At 31.6% G+C, this 22,023-nt stretch overlaps 2 protein-coding genes across 4 annotated transcripts; both read right to left on the minus strand.

The window, feature by feature from the left end:
• Window positions 1-5,365: 5,365 nt before the first annotated feature.
• Window positions 5,366-6,433, minus strand: LOC141906226 (uncharacterized). The gene is made up of 2 exons (XM_074795469.1): window positions 6,256-6,433; window positions 5,366-5,974 (listed from the first exon to the last, which is right to left on the minus strand). Exons 1-2 carry the CDS (start codon window positions 6,431-6,433, stop codon window positions 5,454-5,456), a joined length of 699 nt encoding a protein of 232 aa, XP_074651570.1. The 3' UTR covers window positions 5,366-5,453.
• On the minus strand, window positions 5,933-8,832 carry LOC141905755 (uncharacterized). Of its 3 annotated transcripts, XM_074794762.1 has the most exons (7): window positions 8,478-8,832; window positions 8,230-8,357; window positions 7,894-8,123; window positions 7,151-7,799; window positions 7,014-7,065; window positions 6,668-6,856; window positions 5,933-6,553 (listed from the first exon to the last, which is right to left on the minus strand). In XM_074794762.1, the coding sequence occupies exons 4-7, from the start codon at window positions 7,213-7,215 to the stop codon at window positions 6,449-6,451; spliced, it is 411 nt and encodes a 136-aa protein (XP_074650863.1). In that variant the 5' UTR covers window positions 7,216-7,799; window positions 7,894-8,123; window positions 8,230-8,357; window positions 8,478-8,832; the 3' UTR covers window positions 5,933-6,448. The 3 variants fall into 3 exon arrangements, with proteins under 3 accessions (XP_074650863.1, XP_074650864.1, XP_074650865.1); XM_074794763.1 differs by lacking the exon at window positions 7,014-7,065; XM_074794764.1 differs by lacking the exon at window positions 7,014-7,065 and having other exon boundaries at window positions 6,668-6,869.
• Between the last annotated feature and the right edge of the window lie 13,191 nt (window positions 8,833-22,023).

Here is a 22,023-nt window from a genome sequence, read left to right on the forward strand (position 1 = left end):
TGTTCCTAAAACATTATTACTTAAATTTTTTTTGTGTTTATTGCGATTCGAGATGTCTTTTATAATTCCTTTTGCTATAAATTCATTAAAAACTTCACATTTTATTTCATCCACATTCATATTTTCTAATCGTTCTTTTCTTTCATTGGAATTTTCTGGAGTTTCAAAATCTGTAACATTTTTTATATGATTTGCAGTTTTTTCATGACGCGATTTTTGAGATTTATCGATGAATTTTTTACAATATGAACAATAATATTGATTTTTATTAACATCATTTTTTTCAGTCTGGATCTCTCTATCTCCCATTTTATAAGAAAAAAAAATTACTTGTGGTGATGATGAGTGGGGCGCGGTTACTGTCCCCCTGTATATAGCAAACACGCTATTAACCGTTCTCGTCCAAGCCTCGCTGCATCTATCTAACCGAGCATGGCTGGTTGCTCAATCACTGTACTACAGTAATAGCAAACGCGCTAATAACCGTTCTCGTTAGCGCCTCGCTGCATCGATCTATCCAAGCGCAGCTGTTGTTACGCTCACTCACTGTATACGTATAGCACAACGCTGTTGACCGTTCTCGTTAGTGCCTAGCTGTGATGAGTGGTGTGTCGACCTCTCGACCTCTGGTATGAAACCCCACTTTTACAATTACTTATAACACTTTCCTTTATTATTTCATTTTCAGGATCATCTAGTGTTTTGTGCAGGTTGAGAACGCAATTTCAAAAACGGAAGGCCGGCACCAAGAAATCAATGACGACAAAAAATGCAGAGAAAGATACACGACGAATAAAACTAGGTTGGAAACACGCCGTCAAAAGCGGGACCTTTGTACTAGTCACTGTAAGCAAGGGTAGGGTAGGGGGGCACACACTTTGGACCTGAAAAAAGAAATGAATTTGTTTGCCTTAACCATGGAGTTCTTAAACCTATTTTTTCCAGACGGCAAATCGAATGCGATGAACCTAAAAATCAATGATGTGAGCTATCACCTAGCAAACTTCAATAATAATCGGTTATGTGATTATCTTGAGTGTGGTAATGATTTTGGTCTAGAGGCCTACATCCCAGCACATAAAACAAACGCTATTAGGCTCTATCTTCACACAACTGTTTTAGTTGACGATAGTGATGATGAAACATCCTTGCCATCCATGTCATCCTTTCTTGCTAATACCCACCAGCCACCGATTTCTGAGTCAACTTTACCTATGTTTTCGTTGATGCAACCGGCATTGTCGTTTACGCCAGCAGCCTCATCTACAATTTCGGCTAGAAGTGATATTCAACCTATTGTTTTAACTACGCATACCCAATCTGCCCATACACTTCCAACTCCATTTGCGGCCGGGATTCAGTCTGGTTATGTGCCTACCGGTGCTGTTGGCATACATACCGGTGCAAATGATACACATTCCCGTGATGGTATAGCAGATATCAACTTTAATGATTTCGAATTGATACAGCTTGATACGCTTACAATTCAATTCAGAGTACAGACGAGTGGCGAGTTATCACAAGAAGAGATTAATCGCATTGAACAATACCCCTTCTGGTTCGCAGAACAGCCATGGTCGATGATATGATAAACGCTTTTTGTGATGCATCGGTGATGGTGAAAATAATAAATGCTCGAATGATACTCCCTAATGGAAATGTTGAAGCCGGAGAAGGACACGGTGTCTTTCGAGAGTGTCTCACTGAATTTTGGTCAGAATTTAGAAAGCAATGTATGACGGGTAGTAGTCAGATGATCCCTCTCATACGCCATGATTATGGCACGGAAAAATGGAAGGCTGTAGGACGCATCATCAGTAAAGGATTTCAGGAAACATCATTCCCAATATTCCTCGCGCAGCCATTTGTTTCCGAATTGTTCTTCCAGCAGGATGATAGCGTAGACTTGGTCGAATCATTCCTGAAATATGTTTCTCCGTCTGAGGAGCTGATATTTCGACGCGCATTGGCTAATTTCGATGATGAAGCAAATGACGTCGATAGAAGAGATAATAGACATACTGGGGGGATATGAATGTCGGAAACTTCCTACGAAGGAGAACTTCTTTATGTTGATTCGGGAAATTAGTCACCAGGAATTGGTGCAAAAGCCGAGATTTATAGTCGATTGTATAAAACCTATGATACAGAAATATGTAACAATATCATATAAACAGTACCTCGATCTTTGTACAGATCTTAAACCCTCCTGTCGCAAAGTGGTAGAATTACTTTCTTTTCCAAACGTTTTGTCAGCTCCTCAGTCAAATGTTGCTACGTTACTGAAGAGATATGTCAGATCATTGGATGAAAGCATGTTGTCTATGTTCCTCCGCTATTGTACTGGTTCTGACATCTGTAACTGCCAAAAGATTGACGTGACCTTTACTAAGGTAGACGGTCTCCAACGAGCTCCAGTTTCTCGAACATGTGCCCAGATATTGGAGTTACCAGAAACATATGAAGAATACGTCGAACTGAAACAAGAATTCGATTATATTCTCCAGAGCAATGTTTGGGTTATGGACGTCGCATAAAACTATTCTAGAAACGAAATGACGTAATCCACGTAAGTTTCATATGTTCAAAGTTGGATGAAAACGTGTTTAAGTTCTTTTGTTTAGGCCTAAAGTGGTGTGTTTATTTTTAATATTGCCAGCCCTGATGTCGTTTCTTTTATCATAGAATTACTTAGTGACGATCTTTTTAACGATAGAAGTAATTATTCATGCAGTGCATTTTGACCAGGTTCTACAGTTCTCGGTTAAGTTTGACTCTAGAGTTAAAGCATTGGAAATATTGAAAATAAACCGACTTAACTCTCGAGTCAAACCTTACCGAGAGCTGTTAAACTTGCTCCTTATATATGTCGTTTCAAATCAGGGCATCAATCATGACCAAGTACGTTTTTGTTTGTATTGAAAACAGGGGGATTTGCGGGCGCCACTTCTCTGCTGTCAAGTTATGTATATCCAGAAAATAAACATAATGCAAAAAACATATAAAAGTCATCCATACAACGTTTTTCAAATCAATATCTAATCTCTAGATTGCCTTTAGAAGTTTGGATGGCAATGTTTATGTCTTGAAATTTAGGGATTAGTATCTGAATGTGACTGCCTTGTCAGCAAAAGTTATTTTGACAGCTGAGCTACCACTGGCGCCATCTATCGAACATTATTGGAAGCTTTTCCCAAATTGAGAATTTTACTGCCAAAGCTGCCATAAATCATTGGACATAACGTTTTTTAGCGTTGCTTATTTTGTGACTGAAAATAATGATTAATGAAAAAAATAAACCTCATCAACCTTTGAGGTGACGGTTAACTGATACCTTACTTTCATAGGCCTTAGGAAACGCATAGTTCATAGTATATATACTATAAATGTAAACAAAAGGTTAATTGGCTTCAAATTGCAGAAAATTTTACTTAATTCCAATGGCTAAAAGATTTATTTTAAAACAATAATTTCTAAGCGATTTGTTTTAGAACAAAAATATTAAGAAAATTGGAATTTGGTACTTAAATGACATGAAAAACTGATTTGACAATTCATGCTGATAACAATTAATATACTTATTGTACACTCAAAGCCAAGGTTTATTGAATATTTTTAATATGAATATTTTGATTTCCCTCATTAAAAAGCAACATTTTTCTTTACAATTGCAAACATCCTAAATTGTGTATTTCCTTATTTCTTTGCAGATGTGAGGATGCTAGAGCATTTGGCAAACAGATCGACATCAAGATTGATAAGGGAAAATGGTATGAAAAGAAGATGCTTGAACAAAACAAATCAACAAATACGACAATTCAGCCTACACTCATACCGATAACAGGCTGGAGTGAGTTCAAGCCAGAGTCACTACCTCAATTATTCAATTATGGACACGTTTATTACTGGCTAGTTGAATCTCTCCCGTCATTTTCCAGTGCAGTCGACGATGACAGTGACCAGGATGACACATCTTACTCTCCCTTACCAACACAGAAGCAGCTTACCAGGGGTAGACAATATGTGAAATCGGGTTTTGTTAGTGAAGTCTTTGTTAAAGTTTCAAACGATATTGTGTTTTTGAAGGGGAAAGTCAATGCATCTATGAAAAAAATTCTGTATTCGATAACTGATCTATGTCTAAGATTAGTGGAGCAATTAAGGATGCAAGTTGCCATTGTAAAGCATCGGCTTTATCTCGCTGTAGCCATGTTGCAGCTTTATTATTATGCCTTAACGACTGTGCTGGAACCCAATCCCCAGCATGTACTTCGGTACCCTGCCAGTGGAAACAAAAGCACCTGCAAGTATTAATAAAGCTGTATACAGCGACACGCCAAAAAAGAAATAATTAAGTTTGACCCCATGAAGATCAAAGGGAAGTGAGCAATACTATGATCAATATATTTTTATCAGATTTGTCTTGGGGAAGTGCCACCTGTATGTGGCAAACTGTTTTGATTTACAAATTTGATGACTATCAATTAACGAATGAAAGAAAAGGTATACTTTTAGAGTGGAAAAGCCTCCTAAAATCTAACCTAACTCCACTTGGAGATTTATCCAGCAAATATGCAGTTATGATTCCGGGCACCGAGGAACAAACATCCTGCGATTATTGGCATTCCCACCGTTATATCAGGATGACTGCATCCCACGCAAAAGAAACTGTTTTGTTATGGTCTGCTGTTGAAAAGGAACTGTCCACTAGCGTTTTAATCCGTGCCAAAAACTACATGAAGAGAAATTTTTGGGGCATTGATACTGTGACAACCTATTATATGAAGAGAGGTAATGACCTCGAGGACAGGGCTCGTAGTCTATACTCTGCTATCAACCCAACATATACTGTCACAATGACAGGTCTCTGGGTGAACATAGATCTTCCACAGTTAGCCTGTAGTCCATATGGTTTGGTTTATATATCAACCCAAAATGAATATGGTATCTTAGAAATCAAATGCCTAAAAATACTTCAGAAGTATTCAGTCTCAGAACTTATCGAAGCCCATAAAATAGAACCCAGTATGATTAGATCTGCTTGTTTTAGGATTTCACAGAACAAACTTGTATTGAAAAGATCACACCAATATAATTACCAGGTTCAGTTTCAACTGGGCACTACTGGATTTAAGTGGTGCGATTTTGTTTTGTACTCTTCAAAAGGTGACCCTTCTTTTGAAAGAATATATCCAGACAAGAAATTCATTGCTGATATGTTAACTGCTAATCTGCGATTGTGGGCTGCCATAATTGCTCCAGAGATTTTTGAAATCCGTGCACCACGAGAACTGAAACCATTCGTCCTAAAATAGTAACAATTCATGTATTCAAAGTATATATAATAATTCATATTATGCATCGATCATATTCTGTGAATAAAACATATTTTTGATAAGACAAGGTGATTTGTACAGTACTTTATGGAATTTACACAAAAACATTGAGGATTTTTAAGTAGCTAATTGTTCCTGAAAATTAACAAGAAAACAAGAGACAAACACCGCTTGTGTAGCAAGTGGTGTCATATTGAGAGGCATGATACCAGAAATTAATCTAAATTTCTTAATACGTTCATTATATCGTTCTACATGTACACGTGCTTTTGCAATTTTCCTAGTTAGAAGTTCTTCCTGGGGAGTGAGTTTTTCCCTTCCACTTAAAAAGGGGGGTATGTTGAAGCTAACTTGACGTGACATTAGAAGATCTTCTACAATAAATCCTCGATCAGCCAGTATTAAGTCACCAGGTTTAAAATGATTCAAAATTCCACACTTCTCAAATATGTCCCGGTCACTGATGGTATCTTCGAACAGATCTGAGACAAAAATTGCTGTACCATTGGGTGCGACGGCTATGAGGCATTTAAACGTATCATGATGATGTTTATAGTTAGAGAACAGATTGGCCTGTCTTCCAAGATTTCCCGGCATTTGTACGAAAAACTCTGTACAATCAATAGAACACCGTACGTCTTAAAATCATTTAAACGATTCTGGCATATATTTCTTCAAAACATTTCTATCTGGGAACATTTTCTCCCTCAAGCCATCAAAATAGGCTCATCAAAATGGCAATACAACAATTGAAGCCACGTTGAGAAAATGCATCGCAATCCAGTCAAAGATACATTAAAGAAAAGTTTCATAGTAAAAAAACAGTATCCTCGTCTAAGTCGTACAAGTGTAATAAAAAGTTCATCAAGGGGTTTCGTATTGGCCGGTTTGGTTTTCTTATTCCAGTAAGTAAGATTACTTGTGCATGGGCCGAGAAACTGGAATAAAGCCAGGAACTGTACGAACGCGAGCCCTGTAAGAAATTTCATCTTAACGTCATCATTTTGAACATTTTCGAGGCTTAGTAATGAGTTTTCAGTAGTCCCAGATAGACGTGATGCATTGATGGAAGTATTCATCTCATTTCGCAGTATCATAGTTTCTATTTTCGACTAAAGTTCGTATTTCTCATAAACAGTCTGTGTTACAGCATCCTGTTTTAATTGGGCGTCTACAGGTAAAACAAGAACTGGTTCCGTTTGTATTCCCACGTCAACCTAGAAAAAAACCACAAACTTTACTTCAAATACTAAGAAAAATTCATCTGAAAATGCAATTCTCCATCATTAGCAATTAACATGGTCGAAGAAATGTCAATATCTTATTCTTACCTTATTTTTTGACTTCGGTAAAGCAGGAACTATTGAAGAATCACCCATTTGAATCATGCTCATATTAAGCAATGCCTCAGCTGCTGAAATCTCAGAACTGTCATCAAAGACGAGGCGTTTCCGTTTGCAGGGAGTACTCATTGATCGAGGGAAAGGAGCTTTGCGACAGCCACGTTCGAATTTTTCACGCTGAAAAATTAAACTTTTTACAGATGAGACAACTTCTTAATTTAAAATGTCACAAGATGGCGTAGGATATTGTACAACTACGCCTAGCCGGAACTTCTCGACTTGGACTGTTGAAACTTTAAGTCGACAGAAATTCCTGCAGAATTATTATTCATACTTTCTTTTTGGTGTAAGTAAGATAAGACATTATCCGTTGAAGACAGAAGCAACTAGTTCAAAATATCTGTAATAAATTCAAGACACATAAACTAGAAAGAAAGCATGACACTGACAGGCAGTCAAAAGAAAACTTACTTCTTGTGGTGTCGTTGCTGTTGCAGGAACTGGGTCAGGAAATTTTTCCGTTGGCCCTTTCCCATCAACGAAGTGTTTACTGCATATGAAAGTCATCTTTGTTATCTTGTTGACATTGAACTGATCGTGGGGTCGGCCACAGCACTTTATCCATCTCGTACACTTTGCTAACTGGGTCTTAGGTTTCGGAAAGTTTTAAAAAAATACACCTTTCATACCTTCCCTATCAGGGTACCGACTTTCGCTGTTGCAAGTGCCGTAACAGCAGTGCATTTTATAACCCATTATATGAACACGGTGTCTAAAATGATCCTTAAACACCGGATAAAAACAACACACTTCAACAAGAACTACGACTGAACCGTAGCAAGTTTGCCTGACTTCCTGGTTTGTGCAATACCCGGATGTGACCTTGACTCATTCATTGTTTCTATTAATAGATCTAGTGCGCTGCGCTATTGAGTTAATAGCCAGTCATACAAATCAGCGGCTTCTGGGGTTGATGTCGGTCTTGATTGTTGTCCCTGCCTCGTTATAAGATCACACATTGCTGAAAAGTCCGGATCACAGCCTCTCGATTCATTCGGCTTACTACAAAATTCCTCTCGAATTTGCTGAAGTAGTCCAGAGTCCACTGGAAATTTGTAGTCTATAGTAGAAAATATTATTTCGTATTATCAAGAAGTGATAAAAACATCGTAAACTTAGAAACCTATGCTCATTTTATACAGCGTATTTCGTACCGTAATATTCCGGCGAGAAGTATAATAGATCAGGTTTTCCGGGTGGATCATCCGCATTTCGTTGAGGCCTGATGGCATGTGTATTCCACTCCTGCACGAAATCCTGAAGATCGGCATTTATCAAATCAAAGAAACAGTATCTTAAGGTTTGACTGAAAAATATCTTTAAATATGTTCATCCAAAACTGAACAACTTCGTTTCGAAGACTTCGCCACCATCGTTCAATGCGCTTAAAACAAAGAAACATAAAACAATTGGTGAGTTTTGAAATATCTTAAGTTGGTTCTAGCGCAGAAATGGAGATTGTCCAAATCTACCCATATTACTCCACGAACCTGATTACTCGTAGATCTATCCACAAGAACGCACGTTTCGTCGTCATATTCTGCTCTAAAGGCCTTCTGAATCGCAGCAATTCTGCCATTTTCGGTTCCAGCGTCCATACGGATGCAGCGAGGAACTGCTGAATGATGATATAAAGATGACGGTCAGAGTATTATCTTAATCGACGATTGATAACGGATAATTTTTCCCAGGCATAATTTCGGCATATTGTGTTTTTATGTATGGCTATTCTATCTACCTTCAATGTCCTGAACGAAATCTAAAAAGTACCACGCAACCACCTCTGGGTCATTATTAGTATTTCCAACTCTTAACCAAAATCTTTTCAATGTAGACTGTGTTTATGAACATGTTCGACAAACCAAATTCTGAACTTAAAAAGCATCCAAGAAAGCAGTTTTGAATACAGCCAGATTGTAAACGACACGTATTTACTATTCCGCTGTTGATATGTGGAAATAATATCTTTTAGGATATATCAATTATATATTATGTTTACCCATCTATACACCCATGAATCGGGAAACCAAAAGGCTTGAGCTTGTCATAACCATCGAGATGGACAAGATAATTGGGACCCTGGTTAAAGTAACGTCGTTGTCTTAAAACCCCATGGGTCCTATTCTGCACTCCTTCGAAGTCTAAATTCTGAAGGATATTGGAAACTAGAGACCTAGAAGTAAACAATCATATAACAAATGAGTGAAGCGATCCAGATCTCATCTTAAAGGTCTTACATCAATCAAATACACATTTATACATATGCTGGCCGATTCGAAAGTTTTTTTTGTCAGGCGTAACAAAACTGACAATTCTTCAATTTGGCCAAAAAATATTTTTCGAGAAATTAAGTTGTTTATTAGTTATGGCGTTTTGGTACTTTAGCGCCCTCATTTATCATGTCAGGAATTAACCGTGTAGGTAGCCACCGTATCATACATCTTACCTAGGGTAATACGGTTCCTGAACTTCGCTGAAAAAGCTGAAACACTGAAAAGCTGAAACGCTGAAATAAAAACGCTGAAATTTCAGGGAATTTCCGAAAAACGCCGAAATTTCAGGGAATTCCCGAAAAACGCTGAAATCGTGCTAGGTACCGACAATACACGTTTTGAAATGTTTTCCGGGCCGGTGTCCGCTGACGAGTCCTGAACCGTGTTTTATGCTCTACCTTCGGTTACAGAGACATGCCTTAAGGTCGTCGTCATGATCGACTTGATCGATTGCGGATTGCGTGGATTGTTAGATGTGTTTTTTGCCATAGTTTTATGTGCATATACCGGTACGATCTAACAATGAAGTTATCACTTCATTTGAATAAATTCTTAATCACAGTAATATTAATTCACAATATTTTTTCTTATGTTTGGTGATTTCTTGCAACTTATCATTGCCAAGTCTCATACAAGTAGTAGCTGAATGAAAGTACAGTTAGGCTGAACCTGATAACCCAAATTAAGTGCTAGCATGGAACTAATGATTATTTTGATTCTATTTTCGGTGTCATTGAAATTCGTTAATAAAGGTTCAACCGTCATAGTATACTGTACTTAGCATTGCTACAATTGGGTGCCATATTTCTACAATTTCTACAAGGAGGAAGGAATCTTTAAGTGTCTTTGTTCCCGGGTGGGGTACGGGGTAAAACCTGGTTTACTTTCTCTTTCGACTTGCCGGAGACTACTATCTGCAATGTATTGCATGCTTTGATGTGTCTGGCCTATAGGAGTCGAACGATATTTTTTTCCCATACACAGGCATGGCTTTAGTGTAGATGAAGGCTAGGCACTGCACATTGTGGATTGACTGGAACTCTAACTCACAAAATTAAACGAGTCAACAAGAAAGATCCAATAATTGGACATTTGTCTAACTATATTATTTAACAGCTTGAAATAATACATAACACATTCTGCAAGAGTATACAAAGGAAATCAGTTCTTACATTATATCAGAATCAATAGTTCGCTTAACTCTGGCTAGAATTCTGGTTCCATTGCTTCATATTCTAATGAAATCCACTAGTATACCTTAGAATATCGCTTTGCTTAAGACTAAAAATTTGGTACCAGGAAACAGGGAAGAAAAGTGGGTGTACTGTACATCCGCAATTGACTTATTTCTCTCCAGTTGAATCAAGTTATTATTGAAATAGCATTCGAATAGCCATTTTATTTTTAAAAATTGTGTCGTTCAGCTATCCTGCTGCAAATTTCGCAGTTGAAGTTTACTGGTGCCATCTGATTTCTCAGTATCTCAAAAAATTTGCACATTCTAAGCCTGAATCTAAAAATAGAAAAAGGTGCATTTTAGTCGGATATAAAAGAATAGTGGCTAATACACCCTGGACTATATAGCCTATGGGGTGGGCCTAGTTTGAAAGCACTGAGGTCCGAGAGAACAGCACTTAGTAAATAAATACTGAAATTAAACTTACAAAACACCCAGTACTTGAGATGATGTACTTGACAAGAAGTGTCACCAGCTAAGCAAATCAACTTTGTCTATGACTCCTCCTTTTATAGATTCAGTAGTAGTCTAAAAATAAGAATGGGTTCATTTTTCTAACAGTTGGTATGTCATTTCTTCAAAAAAACTAATTATTATCACGCCACAGCAAATAAATTATTCACAGTTGTTGAATGGTTAGCCCGATATAGATTAATTGGTTGACGCTAATCAGTATGATCCATACGTAGGGGCCTACTGCATGCCATTGGCGTCAATCCATTCCATTCCATTCCACAGTGAATTAAAAAGAAATTTAGTTAGATCCCTTTTGTCCAAAAGCTGCATCATTTATATAACTAGCTGTCAAATTTAATTTACCTCCTTCAGAGAATACCATAGTGACAAAGTCCGTCGCCCATCAACGTGTTGACAAAAGAAAAGTTGCTCCATGTTTTATACATGAACGTTCAAATAAGATATTTTTCGTCTTGCAGGGAATATTGAGCATAGTGTTTAAGTTGGCTTGCACGGTTTGTGAATGGGTTTTCCTCATTATGCTGCCTGTATGCATTAAAAATCCGGATTTCAAGCGAATTAATTTGTCCAACAAGTGGCCCTCTAGAAGTATACTCCACACATACTGTCCATGCGTGTCTCTGTAACCGAAGGTAGAGACTAAAACACGGTTCAGGACTCGGCAGCGGACACCGGCCCGGAAAATATTTCAAAACGTGTATTGTTGGTACCTAGCACGATTTCAGCGTTTTTCGGGAATTCCCTGAAATTTCGGCGTTTTTCGGAAATTCCCTGAAATTTCAGCGTTTTTATTTCAGCGTTTCAGCGTTTCAGTGATTCAGCTTTTTCAGCGAAGTTCAGGAACCGAGGGTAATAAGATAAAATCCCACTATTTACAGATTAAAAGAATTTAAAAACCAGGGGGCAGTTGCTCAAAAGTTGGTTAAAGATAACCGGCTGTTAAATACCATAGTAACAATGAAATTTCAATTGTCACCATATCAACTATCCACTGGTTAACTCTAACCAACTTTTGAGCAACCGGCCCCAGAATTTATTTATTAATTCTAAAATATTTAAAAGACACGACGTTTCGATCTCACCCTAGAGATCATCGTCAGGTGTGAGAAAAAAAACTAAAAACAGGGGTATATATACAGAGGAGGACAGGTTAATTGAGTAAATTGGTGATTGAGTAAATAATTAGTGTTTGGTAAGGCATGAAGTAATATACTTAGAATGAAGGGAATTATGCGGAGAAAAGCCATTATTTAAATTGGTACTAATATCTGAGTGACGAGTAATTAGGGCAGACTCAACTATGTGGCGTTTAGTGTAATTGCTGGAAGTATAAATAATTTCGGCTTTATCAAAATTAAAACGATGACCAGTGTTCCAAACGTGATTGGCTACGCCATTAGCCGGTTTTGATTTATTATATCCTTTTTGTCTTCCGGAATTCGAGTTTTTAAATCACGACCAGTATCTCCAAAGTAAATTTTATCACAGCCAAAACAAGGAATTTTGTAAACTCCGCAGTCCAAAGGTTTAGATTGATTGTTTTTAACCAAAGTCTTACTAATTTTGTTTTCATACGTGAAAATGATTTGTTTATCCAATAAAGGGAGAGAGTGACGAAACTTTTCCAAAACAGGTACATACGGAACTACAATGAACTCTGAAATGTGTTTTTTATTTTCTGGAGGTTTAGAATTGAAGAAAGTACGTTTAGTCTTAGAAATAGCGATTTTCAAAATGTGATGATATCTGTTAGTCAACAGCCGAAACGTTGTGGTTTCGTAAGAATAAATTTGATCGTATAATTTCAAATTCGAAGTGTGGGATTTCTTCATTTATCTAAAGTTTACACGGATCATAGTGTTAATTCGACAACTAGCTTTGAAGTCTTGTTGCATTCAAGAGTGAATATTTTCCGAGGATACCAAAGTCAATGTTTACATTAGAAAGTGTCAGAACTAATTTTCAAGTTGAAACATTATATTTGGACGGTGTTCAAGCAAAATAGCAGCACAGTACGTACGACTCCATGAGATGATAATCAAATCCACGAATAGTCATTTATTAACATATTTGAGCATGTCTAGCTTTGTTAAGTGCACAAAATAAGAAATTAATCCACGAAATTCCACGCTTAAATAAATTTTAGGTAATCGATGTTCTTTGAAAATATACAAGCAAAGCCAAATCTAGAGGAATAAAGAGAAGTGAATGACCAGGATGGGAAAACTTTAGTATTATTCACTCTTGAATGTAGTAGTTGCCTGACCTCAGTTACTTGCAGTGTTGAGCACATAGAAACCATAGGGTTCCCGATCTACGATGATATGAACTGTTTGATGCACCGCGATCATAACCACTGGGATAGACTTTAGCAATATTCAGTCCATTAACACCTTTAGCTATATCAATTGGTGTGTTTGGATTAAGTCCAAGTGTTTTAACTGGTATAAGTTCAAAATTAAATATAAAAAGTAATAAAGAAAAAATTAAAACTAATATAAAAGAAATTAATAAATTAAAAAATACATTAGATTATATAATAAGTTTAAATGGTAATATAACAGTTGAAGATAAATTATTAAAAGAATTATTAAATTATTAATTTTTTAATTATATAAATGGGGTTTCCAAAAGCTTTCCAATATAATAAATCAATTAAATATAATATTCCTGCAATAGATTTTAATGAAAATATTACATATAAAAATTTAGTTTTAAATTCATAAACTAATTTAGAATTTTATGCTACTGAAACACAGTTTTTTATTTCTAAAATGGAAAATATATTTAATACATATGAAGTTACTTTTACTCGAGATGAATATCATATATATAAAGTAAAATCTAATATGAAATATTGGCAGAATCAATTAAATTTTGCTGTTTATTGTGCAACAACTGGTTGTGGTATAAGTTGATGATCATTTAAATAACTTAGATAAAAATTTGAATTATTCTGATTTAAAATTAATTCACACAATATTTAGATTTCACACATATTTTCAAATCAGAATAATATTAAATGAATTAGAATGTCCTTTACCCGGATCTAAATATTTTAAAGAATTGGATAATAATATTAATCCATCTAAGTTTTATAAAATATGTAATGAATTTAATATAAATATTAATTCCGATTTTAGAGCGCATGGTAAATTGCAAGGTATTGGTGAACAGTATGAAATAAAAAGAATTGATTATATGCATAGAATTGGAGCTTATCATAATTATAAAATTGATAATAATAATGGTTGGATTAATTTTATTTTACTAAATAGTGAAGGTTTTACAAAATCAGGTATACAAAGAATAAATCAATCAATTAGAACTTATTTGATATGTATTTTAGGTGCGCAAGTTGAAACAAGATCACCAATAGTTGGAAATGATAACACTTCATTTGTTGCGCAGAAACAATTCAAAGTATTAGTTGATGATTCCATTCATAATGATAAAAATAGATCGATCCCAGAAAACATAGTTAGGTACCAAAATTATCTAGATAAATCACATATTAGATTAAATTATTGTATAGGCCTTAATCTATTAATTATTTCTAATGATTTAGTATTAAAAATGGGAAATATAATTGGTTATAATAATTTAATTAAGACTGCAACAATAAATAATTCATTTGGATTGAATGATATAAATAAAAAGATAATTACTGCTTCAAAATTAATGGAAGGTGGAAACATTAAAAAACATATTCAATCAACAGAAACTAAAACTTAGAATATTAAATTAAATAATGATTCTAAAATAAAAGATTATAATACATCAGAAAATGTAAAAACTGATATTATTCAACATGATATAATTAAAACTGATAATGATAATAAATCTCATGAAAATACTAAATTAGTTATTACTTGTATAGGAATTGTAATAGGAGGAATATTATATTTTAAATTTTAATTAAATTTTTATTATATAAATGGATGAAGAAATTCCATTGGATGTCATGGATCCTTTAGATGAACCTGGTATAAGTGATGAACCACAACCTGATTTTAATGAAACTAATATTGATAATGATGATTGATCAGCATATAATACTAATTTAGGTGAAGATGATTCTAGTGGGCCTATATTATATGATTATGATGAATTTAAAGATGATACTAAAACATGTGAAAAATTAATAGATTATTTAAGAACCCGCGATAAGATAATAATTAAAACTAGACCAGAAAGAAAAGAGTTAATTGATAGATTAGAAAAAACAAAAAACCCTAAATTGGAATTATTATTATACATAAAACATAGTGTAACAAATACAGTTATTGAAGAATTATTACCAAAAAATATAACATATAACATTGAACCAGAAGATATTTCAGAACAAATTAGAAAAGATGATCCACATTTCATGAATAATTTAGAATTTAAAAATGATACATGGTATTATAATGTTGAATTTAAATAACAAACTGTATCAATTCAATCATCTAAAATGGGACAAGAAAATATGTACCATCCTGAAATGCGAGCAAGATCTACAATTGAACGTGCAAAAGGTGGTTTAGAATTTCTCAGAATTATATGGAATGCACTCGATAGAATAAATGAAAAAGAACCAATTCCGAATATTGATATTAACAATTATTCACCATTTAAAAATCCAAATCCAAATCCTACTTATGATCCAGAAATGGAAGATTTTGCAGATCGATTAGATAGATTAAGATCTTCAACACCAGAAACATCGAGAAGAGATATTCAACAAATTGATTATTATTCAAGTCAATTACAATTAGTATAAGAAAAACAAATTGATAGATTAAGTGATACAGAAGAACAGATGAATAGTATGTTAGATACATCTGGTACTGAAACTGGAAAAAATCGAATGCAATCTTTACTAGAAAAAGGATTACTTGATTTAACTGATGAAGAATTTAAAAAAATTTCCTGAACAAGCACGTAGAGAAATTAAAGGTATGCAAGAATCAGCTGGTGAAATTGCTAATATTAAGATGAGATTTTCTAAAATAACTATGTTAGATAAAGAATTAATTAATGCAAATGAAGAATTAAAACAATTAGAATTAAATAAAAATCTTCAAGTAATCGAGGAAGCTGATAATGAAAGCAAAAAGTTAGCTTTAGAAAAAGAAATAGATGATTTAAAATATAACAAAGAATTACAGGAAAAAGAAAGAGATATATTATTAAAATCATATGATCTTAATCATATTAAAAAATTAAAAGTTATTTTTAAAGATTTAATAATAAAACCAGATTCTAAAATATCATCGAAAGACAGAATAAAATTATTATTTAAATTAGAAGGAATAACAATTCTTTCAATTCTAACATCTGTAACTATGGTATTCACAACAATAGGTTTAGCCATATCAAATTCATTAAAATCTACACCAACTCCTAAAAAACCTGATAAACCTCCATATAATAATTCTATACAAGATAAAGTTAAGGATGGTTTAAAAAAAATTAGCAAAATATTTATGGGAACTATCTAAAAAATCTGCTGCAGCTTTACCTGGAGTTATTGCATCAATTGTTGGTTTTGTTTTAAAATCTGCTGGGAATATTCTTAACTTTGCTGCTGAACATATTATTTTATTTTTAATTACAGTTGTAAGTGCTATTATTTTTGGGTTAGTGAATATGATAAAAAATAAATAATTAATTTTTTTGTTAAATAAATGAGTGGGAGTTATATAAATCCTTCTAAGAATCCTAGAATATCTAATGCTATTAAAGCAGAGAGATCTCATCATATAATTACTCATAACCCTTCTAATATTAATCCTGATGAAACTTTATATGTTAGAATCCCGAGATTAAATCAAAATACTTTTTATGTTCCAAATAGTATTTATTTATTAGCTGATATAAATGTAACTGGTAATAATAATAATTATGTTGTTGATAATGTTGGAAGATATTTGATTAAAAAATTAACTATAAAGATTGGTCAAGAAACAGTTTTCTCATTAGATGATTATAATTTATTTATGTATTATAAAGATTTATGGTTAACTAAAGAAAATAGGTATAATATGATATTTCAAGGCATCCAATCAGAAAACCAAAATGAATTAAGATTAGAAGCTAATAATGCAGTAGTAACTAATGACGTAGATAATTTGATCAAACAGATTTATGGAAGCAAATATAAAATTCCATTAGACTTTGAATTGATAAATAATAATGCACCTTTATATAAATATGCAATACAAGAAGATATTTTATTCGAAATAACATTTGCTCCTGTTAATGAATTTTTAATATCAATTATAATTAAAGATATGGGTTATAAATTATCGAATATATGTTTAGAATATGATACAGTAACTGATGAAAATATTTCAAGTATAATTCAAACACAATACAATCAGGGATTTTCATTATTATATGATTATATTGATAAATTTAAAACTGTAACTATTAATGCACATGATGAAATTATTAATGAGAATATTAACTTCCCAAGAAGATCTATTAAAGGTATATTAATATTTTTCACAATTGCAACATATTCTAATGGTGCAATAAATGTTGATTATTATTATAATCCTGAAATAACAAAAGTAGAAATAACTATCAAAGGAATAGCAAATAAAATATTTTGCCAAGGAATGAGAATGATAGATCAGTGACCAGAAATTAGACAACATTTTATGAATGAAAAAGTAAAATCATCTGAAAATTGTAATATTAATCAAATTGATTTATTATACCGGTAATAAATATGCACTATGGTTAGATTTTAGAACAACAGAGGATAATTCATTACATGGTTCTGGGAAAAAACTACAGAACACAAGATGGAATACAATTATTCATGAAAAAGAAAAAAAGGAAGCTTAAATTTTAAAATGCACATTTACATCATATCTGACGCGCAATTAAATATCATAAATCCTCAATTGAATAGTGTTATGAATTAAAATTTTAATTTTAATAAAAATATTTATAATAAATGGAAGGAGGAATATATGAAATACAAAGTCCAAGTGCAATGATATCAGATATATATTATATAATACCTTATGATGAATATAGTAAGTATTTTGGAGATTACTTTAATCAATTCAAATATAGAAAAAAGTAAAATAGATAATAATATTGAAACAAAAATAGAAGATAATATTGAACCTAAAACAGAAGATAATATTGAATCTAAAATAGAAGATAATATTGATTCTACATCTAATAATAATGAAAATATAGATATTATACCTTCTACATCGAATGATGATAAGATTGAACCTGATATCAAAACCAAAAAGACAAATGAAGAATATTGTGACTTATGTAAGAAATATATATCATATAAAAATTGGGCATCACATAAGAAATCAAAGAAACATGTAGAAAAAGTAAAGAATAATAATGATAATAATATATCTGATAGTAATATAATAGATAATTTAATAAATAATGTTAATACAATTGAAACTAATGATACCATAGATAATATAACAGATAATGTAATAAATAATGTTAACCCAATTGAAACTAATTATAATGATATAACAGATAATGAAATAATTGATTATTCTAAAAACATTGTAACATTTGTAATTTAGATATTTCTGAAAGTAATTTTTCTAAACATAAAAAATCTCAGGTGCATATAGAAAATGAAAGGAAATTGGAAGAAATAGAAAGAAATAAAACGTGTCAATATTGTAATAAGAAAATTGAACCTGTTGATGAAAATACTCATTATAAATCAAAATTACATCTAATTAATGTTTATAAAATAGCGAGTATGATACCATTGTTAAATAACCCAAAGAATTATATTAAATATTTTAATCCTAAAACTAACCAATATTCTATATTCTATAAGTTGTTATTTGATAAATTATTAGCTTATGCAGAAGATAATCCTGAACAAATATATAAATTATTATATTTTAGAAAAATAGATTTGAGTTATCTAATAAAAAATTTTGGATATCATTTTGATTTTTATTATGATGATTTTGATGAATACTTTGAAAAATTAAGAAAAGAAGCTAATATACCTACTAATTATTGTTTAAAGATGACTCGACTAGAATTAATAAATCTACCTAAGAATTATGGTGAATTAGATATAAACAAAGATGATTTTATAAATGTATTAGAAACAAAATTAGAATAATTATTATAAAACTATTTATATATCTATATACTAGACGTACGTAAGAATCTTGGTAAGAATCCAAGAATCCAAGAAATCTTACTTTCTTACTCGTACGTCTAGTACATAGATATATAAATTAGTTTTCATAAAAAAAATTAAAAACATAAATTATTAAAGTATAGAAATAGTTACAATATAATCTATTTTTATTTTTATTAAGAAAAACATAATTTATTCATTTTTATATATTTCATTTAATAGTTTATATTTAGAATAATTATTGTAAAACTATTTATATATCTATATACTAGACGTACGTAAGAATCTTGGTAAGAATCTTGGTAAGAATTCTTACTCGTACATCTAGTACATAGATATATAAACAGTTTCAGAATAATTATTCTAAATATAAATTATATATATATATTTGTACCCCTGTGTAAACATAAATTATAAACATAAATTATAAACATAGTTTTAATATATAATTTATTCATTATTATATATTTCATTTAATAATTTATATATCTATGTACTAGATGTACGAGTAAGAATCCAAGAATTCTTACTTTCTTACTCTCTTGGCAAGAATCTTGGATTCTTACTCGAACGTCTAGTACATAGATGTATAAATAGTTTCTATAATATTTCAAATTTTATTTTATAAATTTATATTCATAGGGAAATTGTAGTCTCGGAAGTAATTTTGAACCTTTATTATTCTTTAATTTATTCATATATTCATCATGTAATTCAGTAGGTATAATTTGATTTTCTTCCAATGATTGTTGCATTGATTTTCTATCTTTATTGTAGAATAAAACTAAAAATCTTATATTCTCCCTAAAGTCTTTCACAATTGAATTATATTTTTGATTTAAAACCCATGTTGTTATCCCAAAATGTCTCCCAGAGAAAGCTAAATAACATAACTCACTTTCTCTATCTTTTGAATCATGTAAATTAGCGCGTAAATCATCTATAATGAATAATGTATTTGAACCTTTATAAATATCAATTGCTATTCTAATACAATTATCTAAAAATGCTTTTACTGTTTTAGGATCTAATATAATAAACTTTTTTATCTTAACTATATCTCTATTATATGTTTTATTCATGTCATAAGTAGGACAGAATAATATCATATTATCAAAATGATTCTTATAAATAGTTTCTAACAAGTCTAATATGAAATGTGTTTTACCACAGTTGGTTACCCCAGTAACTAAGATATTATGCGGTTCAAATATAAATAAATCTTTATACATTTATTCTTTTAATTTTACTAGATAAAATCCATTCATTAAATTCATCATCATACCCTTTATATTTCACCAAAGAATACTTTTTTCCTTTAAGAGTTTTTGTGTTCAATACTTTTTCTATTTTGTATTCTATTTCATCTGGATTTGGTACAAGTGATAATTCTTGTTCATAAAAATAACCTAATATTTCTTCATCTTTTAAATCTTCTAATTCATAAACAAATGGTTTAGTAAGCATTATCTTTTTAATTTTAAATATTTCTTCAGTAAAATTTGGGGTATAACCTTTATAAAAGGTTTTTCGATATTTAGATATTCTAACATGTTGTCCAATTTTAGATTTAGGTTCTCCAAAATCATGTGTAACAAACGCTCCATATAAATTATTCCAAACTATTTCTGAATTATCTTCTTTTCTAGCTTGTATAGGTTTCATATTTATAGAACTATGCTTAGAATTATTATAACCTTTCACTAAATCATCTAACACATCGATATATTTATATGTTTCATTAGCAGTAAAATATTTCCACATTCTAGTTTTCAATGTTTTATTAAATATTTCTATAATAGATGCTTTTTTATCTGAATGTGTTGAAAAATAATCTACATCGTTATCAGATAATAGTTTTTTAAAATGTTTATTATAGAATTCCTTACCTTCATCAAATTGTATCTTACCTGGAATAGCTTCTTTAAATATATTCTTAAAAGCATTTGTAACTTCTATACCAGTTTTATTTTGATTGGAATTGACCATGCGTATCTACTGAATATGTCTATGACATTTAATATCCAGAAATATCCTCTGTTGTATTCTTCTAAGTTCTTCATATCAATCAAATCTGCTTGCCATTGTTGATCAATATATGAAACCATAACTTTTCTTGTCAAATAATTTTTATTCATTTTCTTATGGATTTGATATGTTGGTTGATTTTGTAACCATAATCTTAGTTCACTATATTTTATATTTTCTTTATCAGATTTAATTTTATCCCATAATTCTGTAACACTAGAATATGATACTTCACTCTCTGGGTTATAATATAACTCTCTTAAATATTGTTCTTTTTTCATCTTATTTTAATCCATCAATAATAATTAAGATTTAGTTTCAGTGATTTTTTCATTTGACTTATTTTCTGGTATAACAGGTTTATCATCAGAATCATTATTATTAGATTTGAATTTAGATTTATATATTACACCGGAGAATATAATAATTGTGATTAACCCAACTGTAATATATAAGTAATTATTTCTTCCACTATAAGAAGAATCAGATGGATTATCATTCGAATCAATATCAGATAATTTCTGTGATTCATTTATATCAGTTAATTTCTTTTTCTTAGCTTTTTTTAATTCTGCAGATCTTTTACCTAATTCGCTTGCCCATTTAATTTGTTTCTCGGATCTAGTATTTTTCTTAACATCATCACTCATTTATTTAAGTTAATTTTTGTTCTGATTCAATATCACAGTGTGGGTGCCGCAAGGCACCATCTTCTGAATTACTTTTATCTTTACATACTATAGGTTTAATGTTAGAAAATGTTATAACTCCAGTAGAAATTAATGTCATTATTCCACCTAATTGAAATGAAGCGTATACAACCCATTTCTGTAATTCTGTCATAACTAAGTAGTGATTTTTTAAATCACTATATAATTTATTTTCATCATCAATTGGTATTATCCGGTTACATAATTTAGAGTAACATTTTATAATACCATCACCAATAGAGTCATTTATTCTAGCTAATCTAGCTTCTTCATATATTTTGAAATGTTTTATTACTTTATCTGGTTTCATGGCATCTAGTTCTTGAAAAGTTAAAATTCTATTTAAAAACTCTTTAGATTTGCCGCCGGCAATTATTAATTCTAGATGGTGCTTAAATGTTAAATAGTATTCA

The sequence above is a fragment of the Tubulanus polymorphus genome, chromosome 5 (assembly GCF_964204645.1).
Source record: "Tubulanus polymorphus chromosome 5, tnTubPoly1.2, whole genome shotgun sequence".
NCBI classification, from domain to species: Eukaryota; Metazoa; Nemertea; class Palaeonemertea; order Tubulaniformes; family Tubulanidae; genus Tubulanus; species Tubulanus polymorphus.